Source organism: Dipteris shenzhenensis, chromosome 20, assembly GCF_047967505.1.
Source record: "Dipteris shenzhenensis isolate YYH24624 ecotype China chromosome 20, Dip_SZ_1.0, whole genome shotgun sequence".
Classification (NCBI taxonomy): Eukaryota; Viridiplantae; Streptophyta; class Polypodiopsida; order Gleicheniales; family Dipteridaceae; genus Dipteris; species Dipteris shenzhenensis.
In genome coordinates, this window is record NC_141615.1 from 27097485 (window position 1) to 27109237 (window position 11753).

Below are 11753 nucleotides of genomic sequence, written 5' to 3' on the forward strand. Positions count from 1 at the left end.
TACCAAGAAAGCTTCAGATGGCAGTTTACTTATCCTCATTTTGTATGTGGATGACATGTTAATTGCTGGAAAATCTCATAAGGAGATGAATGCCTTGAAAAAGAGATTGCACCAGACCTTTGATATGAAGGATCTTGGTGATGCCAACCATATATTGGGTATGCGCATACTTCGGGATAGGGAAAAGCGGTTGCTATACTTGTCTCAGAAGGAATACATTGGCAAGGTCTTGCAGAGATTTCACATGGAGGGGGGGAAGAGTATTGGTACTCCATTACCTCCTTATGTGAAAATCAGTGCTTTGGACAGCCCTCAGACAGATGCTGAGAAAGCTGAGATGTCAAAGATTCCGTATGCATCAGCATGTGGCAGTCTCATGTATGCTATGGTTGCAACCAGGCCCGATATTGCGTTTGCAGTGGGAGTGGTTAGCAGATACATGGCTAAACCTGGCAAAAAGCATTGGAATGCATTAAAAGGTGTCATGAGATACCTGAAGGGTACACAGGACTTGTGTATATGTTTCGGCAGTCAAGATGCAAAAGTGCAAGGTTATACAGACTCTGATTATGCCGGTCACCCTGATACCCGGAAGTCTACTACCGGATACGTTTTCACTTTCACTGGAGGTGCAGTGTCGTGGGTATCTAGAATGCAGCAATGCGTTGCATTGTCTACCACAGAAGCAGAATACATTGCAGCCACTGAGGCATGCAAGGAGGCTATATGGCTATCTCGGTTAGTGGCAGATTTGGGTTATCCATTGGAGATTCCATTGTTGCATTGTGACAGTCAGAGTGCCATACAGTTGGCACGAAATCCTGTTTTTCATGCAAAGACGAAGCACATCGACGTGAAGTATCATTTTATCAGGGAGGTGCTTGAGAACAAGCAACTTCAGCTTGTGAAAGTTCACACTGATGACAATCCAGCAGATCTGTTGACAAAAGGATTGGCTGCTGAGCGGTTTGCACACTGCAGACGGCTTATGGGTATAGGATAAGCAGACCAACTGGTCCTGTACATGATGATGTATATTGCTGTTTTTCTTTTACTCTCTCTTATGGGCACACTGCCTTTAAGTGGGAGGTTGTTGGGGTAAAGGCACTGGCCACCCTTGTAACAGTATTAATCTAGTACTACTAAGTACACTAAGTACACATTGTACTTAGGTACTTAGTGGCCCTAGTCTTATCCACAGATATATATACTAGTGTGTGTACTTGGGGAGGTACCACTCATTCCTTTATCCCCACCCACTGGTGTGTGACTACTGTGAGTGTGTCTCCTTCACTCCCTACTCCAAATCCCTCTCCCTCACACTCTATCACCTTGGGTCAATTGTTTCCAACCTTAAGTGAGCCAATTGGCCCGACTTAACGCAAATAGTGACGTGCATCAAAACTAATGTAACTTGCCAATCAAGTGCGTGTTTTCAGATCCCTTTAAATTGGTGCGATTGAGACATTGACATCTCGTCATTACAAGTCCTTATTCTACTAAAATGACTATGGAGTGATAAACAGGAATGTCTTATTCTATGACATGCCCTATATCCTCCTCATATGCGTGCTCACTTGCCTATGTCTGTTCTAGCAAATTCCTCACACAAAAATCACCAACCTTAAATAATTATGACTAGGCCTTCTTGCCTAGTACAACCAGGAGACTTCAAGAAAGACTTGAAAAATAGGCTATTTTAAGAGTATAAGTAAGGGCCATACAGAAGGTGACTGCGCTATCCAGGTAAAGTAGATCTACCGGACCAAGGACACAAACACCATGCCAAGCCGCTAGGGTTCACATACATTCTCTGCCAAGCACCTCAGTCATGGATGGAAATACTCCACACATGGATCACCTTTCCTATGATATGAGACAGGCAAGTTTTGATCCAAAAGGATTTCTAGACATGCATGGGAAATTGGATGATAGGTACGTGCATAGTTTGGTGGAAGATTGTTACATCTCTTGACACACGTGTTGGTTAAAAATAGCTGATGCATGAAAAGATCTAGCTTGCAAAAGGGCAGATAAGAAGTATCTGACACAATGGATCAGGATGCTCATAATATTCAAGGTTACTAGCCCCTCTGCTCACTATATGGAGGGCACCCCCCTGGTCAAGTCCTTGCAGAAGAAAGAAAAGAAAGAAAGAAATTTTATTAGAGTCTTTGGAAGACTGATGGGTCTATGAGACTGAAAGAAAACCTGATACAAATCACAGTAAGAGTGGAGCTACTGAAACGAGCATCATCACCCGTGCTGAATCCTAAGAGGAGAGGGAGGAGCCTCAACCATGATTACGAGGATCAACAGGAGATGATCAATGTTGACATTAGGGCAGCTATTCTTTGTTATGTCTTTTGATGGTTAATGCCATCTCCATTACAAATGAATTAGAAAGAGTTTTCTGATCTTGTATGGATTTTGTGTTGTTTTTAATTCTCTAACATGGTGTCAGAGTCAAAGGTAAAAAAGGGTGGCAAGCCCAATGGGGACTAGAATTTTATTTTCTTTCACATGATCTTGAATAGGGTTGGCTATCTCGTCTGAAGCTTGGGAAATAGAACCTTGATTTTAAATACTTAGAAGCTCATATATAAGAGTAGCAAGTGTCCTTAGGCGTAGTTGTGGCTGTTACTTCTCCATTCAGCTGTTCAATTTGAATGGAAAAGATAAAAGATTGAGTAGTGAATTTCACTAGAGTATATTCGGAATTTTTTAATCAAGGTGGATTGATGGAGTGCAGTATTTTCAAATGGATGGGATTTTATTGTGACACAACTACAATTTAAGATTGAGAAAGTCCCTTATGGAACAAATAAGGATCAAAAGGGTTGTGCCAAGTATGGCATAGATTAAGCTCACTAATCCTTTGATAGAGGATTTGTTTGCTTCTAGTGATGTGTTACTTCACCTACAAGACTAATACGTTTGTGTGAGAAGGGCATTGTGCAAGTAGGTGCTGGAATGGAATTATTTGACTTTGAAAAGGGCTCATGAATTTTTTTAGGGAAGCTATTCCCACCCCAAGGTTATGTGAGAGGGTAGTTGACGTACCATAGTCTTGCAAGCTGTAGGATCGATTGAAAAAGAGAGTGCAGATTGCAAAGGAGTCGATGATAATCGGCCGTCACTTCAACTAGGATAATGAAAAAAAAAGGAGTACAAGGTACAAGTTCCTAGACCTAGGACTAAGTGTCCTAGGTGTCACAGAGGACTAAGTGTCCTATGTGGCCTAAAAGGCACTAACACTACAAGTGCCTATATTTATGCCTACAAGGTACATACCATGGCCTATCGGGCATCACTAGAACCACCAGGAGATGGCCTACAAACCCCCCTCCATGGGATGGGCTGAAGTATTCTGGAAACGTCTCAGAATACCTAGTATTTTCTGGTCATGGTGGCACATGTTCATCCAAAAGGATATAGCCACCTATGAATGTACAAGGGATGTCAGATCATGTAACAAAGGGAACCAAGTGTAAAGCCTGTTGGAAGACTTCGAACTTAGGACGAGGAAGTGCCTTTGTAAACATATTTGCTATGTTGTCCTCTGTGGGAAGATAGGACAACTCTATGTCTCTTGCTGACAACCGCTCCTGAACATAATGATAGTGAACTTCAATATGCTTGGTACGCGCATGAAACACTGGGTTACTCGCAATGGCCAAAGCACTCTGGCTGTCAGTGTAGACAATAGTGGAGGATGTCTGGTGAATACCAAGATCTATAAGTAACTGTCGAAGCGAAACACACTCTACTGTAGCGGAAAGCTGCCCTGTACTCAGCTGACCTCACAGCTAGATGTGGCAACTGTTGGTTGCTTCTTGCTGAGCCAAGAGATACATGAATTGCCAAGCAAAAAACAATTGCCAGTATGTGACACTCTGGTGTCGGAACATCTTGCCCAGTCACTATCCGTGTAAGCATGCATGGTAAGTGAACCTTGATTACTATAGAAGAGGGCTAAATCCTGAGTGCCTCTGAGATATCTGAAGACTCTCTTCACTGCCTGCCAATGCTGTGAACTGGGCACGTGCATGAATCTGCTGAGCTGAGATACTGTATACTGTAAGTCAGATCTGGTGTGACATAAATAAATAAGGCATCCAACAACCTGTTGATAAAGAGTGATATCACATGGTGGGCTCCCATCATGAGCTGAGAATTTGAAGCCAGGGTCCACTGGAGTAAAGATTGGCTTGCAATCCTCAAACTGAAAACGATCAAGGAGCTGTCCAATATACTTGGACTGAGACATCATAATACCCCCCTCAACATGAGCAAACTGAATGCCCAAGTAATAGTGGAGCTGTCCCAAACATTTTAAAAACCTGCTGCAAATCAGCCTTGAAAGCTGCAATTTGCTGAGTATTTGGGCCCGTGATGAGCATATCATCCACATATAAATCAACACTAAAAAATCAGATCCACTCCCGCGGACATAAAGAGTGGGGTGTGTGGGGGTATTCTGAAAACCAAGGGATAGTAAGTGTGCATGAATTTCGGCATACCATGCTCTGGGTGCCTGCTTCAAACCATAAAGGGCTTTTCTAAGCCGGCATACCTTATTTTCAGTATTAACAACCTGAAAGCCAGGAGGTTGTGTGACATATACTTCTTCCTGCAGATCCCCATGAAGAAAAGCAGTCTTGATGTCAAGTTGGTGCACTTGCCAATGATGATGCGCTGCAATGGCAATGACACATCTAATGGTAGTAATCCTGGATGTGGGAGCAAATGTCTCCTCAAAGTCAATGCCTTGTTGTTGGGCATACCCTTTTGCAACAAGACGGGCTTTGTATCAATCTACGCTGCCATCAGATTTCCTTTTTAATTTGTAGACCCACCGGGTTCCAATGGCATGCTTTCCGGGAGGGAGATCTACTTATTCCCATGTGTCATTTTTAGCAATGGAATGTAACTCAGCCCTCATTGCATCCATCCACTCTTTGCCGTCAAAAGCATCTTTATGGCATAGAGGCTCTTCATTGCAAGCTGTAGCAAGGAGTGCAAACTCAAGAAAGTGACCATGCTGTCTATTCCCTGATCTTGTCTGGGCAGCAAAAGGCTGATCTTGTTTGCTGTCCCTCAATGTATCAAGAAGCCATCTGGGAACTTGCCTTTGCTGTCTATTGACAGCTCTTTCTTCAATGACTGCATCATGAATAGTGGGATCATTTTGTGCCGGAAGAGAAACCTGCAAATCAGCATGAGGTAGTGGCTGATTATTGCTTGGTGGAGGGCCTGCATGAGGTTCATGTTGCTGGTCAAAGTCGTCTTCTGAGGATGGCAGAGGTAACTAGGATTCAAAGGCATCAAACATGTCCACATCTGGCTTAGCTTTGCAGTCCACAAGAGGAGAAGCTGAATGTTCAGCAAAGATTACATCTCTACTGACAATAATCTTCCCAGTATTTGGTTGGTATAACCGATACCCTCTGCTCTCCTGGCTGTAACCAATAAATATGCATTTGATTGCCTTGTCATCAAGCTTATGTCTCAGGCACATGAACATATGCAACATATCCAAAAACTCGCATGTGTGAAAGTGAAGGCTTCCTGCCTTTCCATGCTTCATAAGGTGTAACAGTCTGCAACGCCCGTGTAGGTGATCTATTCAGCACATAGTTGGCACACATCACTGCATCAAGCCAAAATTTATTGGGCAAAGACTTGGCCTTAAGCATGCATCTGGCCATCTCCATTGTGGACCTGTTTTTCCTTTCAGAAACAGGATTCTGCTGAGGAGTGTAAGGAGTAGTACATGAGTGAATAATGCCCTGTGAAGACAGAAATGCATCGAACTCCTTTGACATATACTCTCCCCCCCTATCTGTGTTGAGGGTGACAAGCTTGCATCCCGATTCATTCTCAATCATATTCAGCCACCTCTAAAAGCATGAGAAAACTTCAGATTTGGCTTTTAAAGGATATATCCAGCAATATCTTGTGAAATCATCAATGAGAGTCATGAAATACTTGTACCCCCCAATGGCATTTGTCCTCATTGTGCACTAGCTGCAATTTCCTTTGTGAGAGTTTTGGACAATTCTTTTGAAAAGGAAATCGATGCATCTTCCCCAAAAGACAACCCTCACACACATGTTTGGAAACTGTGTGAGTTTGAGGTACATCATTTGCCATCTGTTGTGAATGTAGCTTTGCAAGAGCTCTATAATTGAGATGGCCCATTCTCTCATGCCAAAGATGAGTTTCAGCAAGCTGTGAATCTGAAATAGCCAGTGCTTCAATAGAAAGTGCAATTGAGTGATGATCAAGGTGATAAAGCCCTTTTTGCAAAGTGCCAGTGAGAAGTATGGCATTGTCATCACGAAGATCATAAACTAGGCATCTGTAGCCATAAAAAATAACTCTGAAACCTGAAGTGGCAATTGCTGAAATTGAAATCAAGTTGACTTCAATTCCAGGCACAAAAAGAACATTTGTCAGAGTGATAGGATGGCTTGAAATGGATGTGAGCTGCACATCTCCAATTCCTTTTACAGCATATGAAGCATTATTAGCACATGTGATCTTCCCATGGATGACCTTTGGAATTTGCGTGGTTGTGTGCTTTGGAGAGTGGACACGGCCATCTGTAGATATTTACACTGGCCATCCTCAGCTTGATTGGGGTGTTATTGTGTAGAGAATGACAAGAGTCTTTTAGTAGTATTGGGCCCTAAGTTACCCCTAACTCTGTATGTAGGAATTTTCACTTGGTGTTCCTTCTTATCAATTGTTCACATCGACATCGACATTGATCTAATGTAGCCTTTTCTCTAGGCGTGGTGGGAGGTTTAGCTGATGCTGTTTGTTTTGAAAAGGAAGTGTGCTGTCGTAAGTGGGGTCCTAATCTCTTTATTGCATTGGTGAGACAGTTTTATGAGGGGGATAAGATTAGGCCTAAAGTTTTGTAATTGCCATTTTTGGAAGTATGAAATAACATGATGCTAGAGTATCTGTGTCCTCCCAGGCTTCACTGGTTCTTTCTCTCTCGCTCTCATTTCTTCCCGTCTTCTTTCTTTTGTTGCTGTAAATTTTTTTGTTTGGGTTCGGATTTTATAGCTTTATAAGCACTCGATTCATCCAAGAGATTCCAGGTTTTTTAAAACCTAGATGGCAGCTTATGCTTGGGTACTGATAAGAACATAAGTGTCTTTGGCTACCAAGCTATTTTCAAATTTATGTCTCTTTACTCTTTGCTTTGTTCATGTCTCTAAACCCCTTTCTTCCCTCTCTCTCTCTCTCTCTCTCTCTCTCTCTCTCTCTCTCTCATTGTTCTTTCGTTCATTGTATAAAAGTCTAATTTGTAGATTGGATAAAATCTAGGCTTATGAAGGTATGCATTAGACTAGCTGTGCTGCATTTTCATCTATACTGGGTTTGTGGGCTCTTTTAAAGTGGACTGCAGTTAGTGTGGGCCTTTTGTTGCCTGCCTTACCTTGTTGAATACTTTCTTTGCTGCTGACTTTTATTGCTTGCATCTTTAACATTAATTATTGATCTTCGCTTATCTTCACAGGGAGAGTTGGTGTCAACAGATATTTTCGCTGTAGAATGGATGAAAACCGGTGATCTACACATGGGACTCACAGTCGCATACTATGGTTTCATGAGTGACGGTACGCTTCCGCTCCTGTCAAAGGACTGCCATGTAATAAAAGAGAAATATTCTCTCTAGAAAGGAACATTAAAGATGTATTATATGCGTATTGCGTATACACGTCTGTGCATATTTGTGTCCATGCCAAAAATCCAAAGATATAAGCACGTGGGCATGCATATAAGTAGGCATCTTTTGAACTTTAGATTATCTTATTGCTGGTGACTTTTTGAAGGTACCATTTCTTTGGTATAGTTATTGCTGTTATGTTTGTGCGTTTTTATTTTTGTGCATATGTAATTCATCGTGTGACTAATGTATTTTGACTTGAATTATTCTTTGAGCTTCTGTATCTGTGTACTTGGCTTAGCCATGAAAATTTGCAAATTCTGAGCTGGATTATAAATTTATTTTTTGAAAATTTATTTCTTGAATGTTCGTGAAAAGGTGCATATATATGATCATAGGCAATTTGGATATGTGATTGATTCGTGGAGAGATTTATGCTAAATTGAAAGGAAATGGGAGTGTGTTGGGAAACAGGAAAGAAGGGTGAAAGAAAAAAGAAATAATTGCTCTCTTAATGCCACATTGGAGACCCATTAGCATCGATGGAAGCCCACATTGAAGTACAATCCCCATGTAGCTGTTTCCAACTTTCAAACCTTAACATAATGAGTAGAGTAGCTTACCGTGTCTCGACCCTTACCAAACCAACCTCCATATTTGTCTTTTCAATCCTCGATTCCTTGGTGTCTGTTACATCAAAGCATCTAGCCTCAGTTTGAGTGTTCCGAAACAATCCATCCAAATATTTTCAGGCTGTTCTCCACGACTCTTCGAAGAGAGAGTATATACCTTGAAGAGTGTGTTAAAAAAACTATTGGTGTACTCTCCAGCTAGTTCTTCCGCTTTGTATCTAAAGTGGTCCCATTTGGTAAGCACCTCTCTTTCAAACGTAGGAGATATGAATTGTTGATGAATATGCTTTTTAGATTTGGTTACAGAAAAGGTTAAAATAATTTTTGCAACAATCATGATTGAAGGTTCAGCTGCCTTGTGGCCCTCCCATGCAAAAGTTATCCAAGCTCTATCGAAGTACCTCTTTTGGGTAGATGATCTTTTGTCATATTGTTTCACCTGCACATGCTTCTCTTCAACTAAATCCGTCGGGCTGGTCTTTCTCCTTGGCTGGCTGCTCTTTGGCTTTGTCCCAAAGTGATCGTTCCAATGTATTGCAAGGCTATCCTATGGTAGAGAATTATTACTTCAAATCTGACTATATATCAGCTTTAAAACAGGCGAAAAGCTGAAATACATGAGTTGGTTCATGTTCCTTGGCTGTTTTCTTGTTATGGTTCTTCTAACTGGCTCTCCTTTCTTCGACATCAATCTCAACTGGTGACATTCGGTCAACCTATGCTACAAACTTTTTTTGTGTGGGAATCGCCTTCTGAGCTCCTTGGTGACTTTGGTCCTTGTGTTCACCATGGTGAGATTTAGGCAGAATTGACACTCACATGTTCAAACAATCACATGCATAGGCAAATTCAATGTGACCTAGAGCTTTTTTGCGAAGCTAATAAAGCAAATCGTGGGAAAGAAAGCCAGCTCTGATACTTGTTAGAGGTATGTGTAAGTGGAAGTGTGTTTTTCAGTAATGAACTTGATTTGTAGGCCATCCTCTGGTGGTTCTAGTGATGCCCTATAGGCCATGGTATGTGCCTTGTAGGCATAAATAAAGACACTTATAGTGTTAGGGTCTTTTAGGCCACATAGGACACTTAGTCCTATGTGACACCTAGGACACTTAGTCCTAGGTCTAGGTACTTGTACCTTGTACTCCTTTGTTTTTGGTTTATCCAAGACTTGACATGACGGCTAACTCATCACTTCTTTAGCTACCTGTACTCTCTCTCTCCTAATCGATCCTTTAGTGGTATCAGAGCGGGGCTTGACTTGTCTTCCCGCCTCCGGACTCCCTATTGTACTTGTCTGTACTGGGTTCTGTACCTGCGTCGTACAAATCAGTACTTGTGTCGTACTTACGTAGTACAACTTACGTACTTGCATTGTACTGTCTGTCTTGTACCAGAGCCACGATACTTGCGCCACCGTACAAATCGGTTTTTGCATCGTCGTACTGTCTGTATTGACTGACGTGCCTACACCGTACAGCCTGCACATAGGATTTGCGTCGCAGTACAGCCACGTGGGAACACACCTACATCCGTACATCGTACTTTCGTCGTACCTGATCCGTACATCGTGCATATTTTGTACTGCTCCTCCGTACAGCCACGTGTGCACGTACCAGGCTACCGTACAGTTCCGTACAGCTATCGTACTTAGTTTCGTACAGATATCGTACACTCTTCCGTACAAGCAACGTATTGCTTTCGTACCGGCATAGTACTTATTATCGTACTGGCATCCGTATAGTTGTACTTGATCCGAAATTTGGTCAACAAAAATTTGGGGCTTTTGCGTTGGAAGCTAAATTTCAACTGAGCAGTAACTCATACTTTTGAGCTTGGGACAGTAACTCATACTTTTGCATTTTCAAGCCTTGAGGCTATACATTTGGGTCAATATTGCAGGACATTGAGTCACTTTTGCAGGACATTGAGGCACTTTTGCAGGACATTGAGTCAAATCTTCATACATTGGGTCACATTTGCAAAAATTTCAGCAAAATTTGGGGCTTTTCTGTATTTGCCCTCTTTTTGGCCTATTTGCCCTCAATAATTTTGGGGTTTTTGCCAGATTTGCTGTTTTTGTAGTGAACATTGCTTGCCACAGTCACATTTGAGTCAGATCTGCATTTTCCCTTTGATTTGGGTAAGAAATTTGCAGATATTTGCTGTTATTTTTGGACAGCCAGCTTTTTGCATTGATAGCCTTGAGGCTTTTGGGTTTTCAGGTCTTTTTCAGGGTATCACATTTGCTATGGCTGGGAACAATCAAGATTTATTTGGAGTTTTTCGTGAAGATGATAAGTTGGATGGCACCAACTATCCGATTTGGTCTTATCTCATGAAACATATTTTTGTTGCAAAGCATTTGTGGAATATTGTTTCTGGGGCTGATCTGAGGCCAGCCAATGCTACAGTGGTTGCCTGGAATATTGTTTTTGGGGCTGATCTGAGGCCAGCCAATGCTACAGTGGTTGCCTCTACTGCTGGTCCCTTTGCAGGGGGTACTACTCCTGATGCTTCTTCCTCTAGCACTCTTGCTGCTGCTCTTCCAACTCAAGAACAGTCAAGATGGGATGCAAGAGATGCAAATGCACATTCATGCATTGCTTTATCATGCAAGAGAATCATTATTCCACACATCTTCTTGTTGCAAAGCATTTGTGGAATATTGTTTCTGGGGCTGATCTGAGGCCAGCCAATGCTACAGTGGTTGCCTGGAATATTGTTTTTGGGGCTGATCTGAGGCCAGCCAATGCTACAGTGGTTGCCTCTCTACTGCTGGTCCCTTTGCAGGGGGTACTACTCTTGATGCTTCTTCCTCTAGCACTCTTGCTGCTGCTTTTCCAACTCAAGAACAGTCAAGATGGGATGCAAGAGATGCAAATGCACATTCATGCATTGCTTTATCATGCAAGAGAATCATTATTCCACACATCTGGTCTTGTAGGACAGCAAAGGATGCTTGGGACAAATTGGCTTCTCTCTATCAGATTCACAATGAAGCTTGTGTTGCATATTTGAGAAGGCAATTACAGGAAGTCAGTATGAATGAAGGTGACTCTATGGATGCATACGTGACAAAGGTCAAGGACCTCATGGAACAGCTTGCCAACATTGATGAGGTGGTGCCAAATTCACAGCTTGTCAGTACCACATTTAATGGATTGCCAGATACATATCAAGGGTTTGCTACAACCCTTCAATTAGTGGCCATGGGTAATGCAGACCACTATTCTTTTGATCAGCTAGTTACTTTGCTTTTGCAGGAAGAGCAAAGTAGAGCTAATAGACAAGCCATTATTCCTGATTATGCATTTGCTTCGCAGTAGACAGGAAGAGGCAAGGCTTCCAAGCCTATGGGCAAGCCAAAATCTGCGCATAGCAGCTGCAATTCCTCCCATGCATCTAAAAATACAGCAGATAAGTCAAAGAAGAAA

At 42.1% G+C, this 11753-nt stretch overlaps 1 protein-coding gene across 1 annotated transcript in view; it reads left to right on the forward strand.

The window, feature by feature from the left end:
* The window catches only part of LCBK1 (long-chain base (LCB) kinase 1), a 129257-nt gene that overhangs the window by 104098 nt on the left and 13406 nt on the right, over positions 1 to 11753 (forward strand). Inside the window, exon 7 of the mRNA XM_087391379.1 lies at positions 7538 to 7637. Within this exon, the coding sequence (XP_087247505.1) occupies positions 7538 to 7637 (100 nt within the window). The remainder of the gene's footprint in view (positions 1 to 7537; positions 7638 to 11753) is intronic.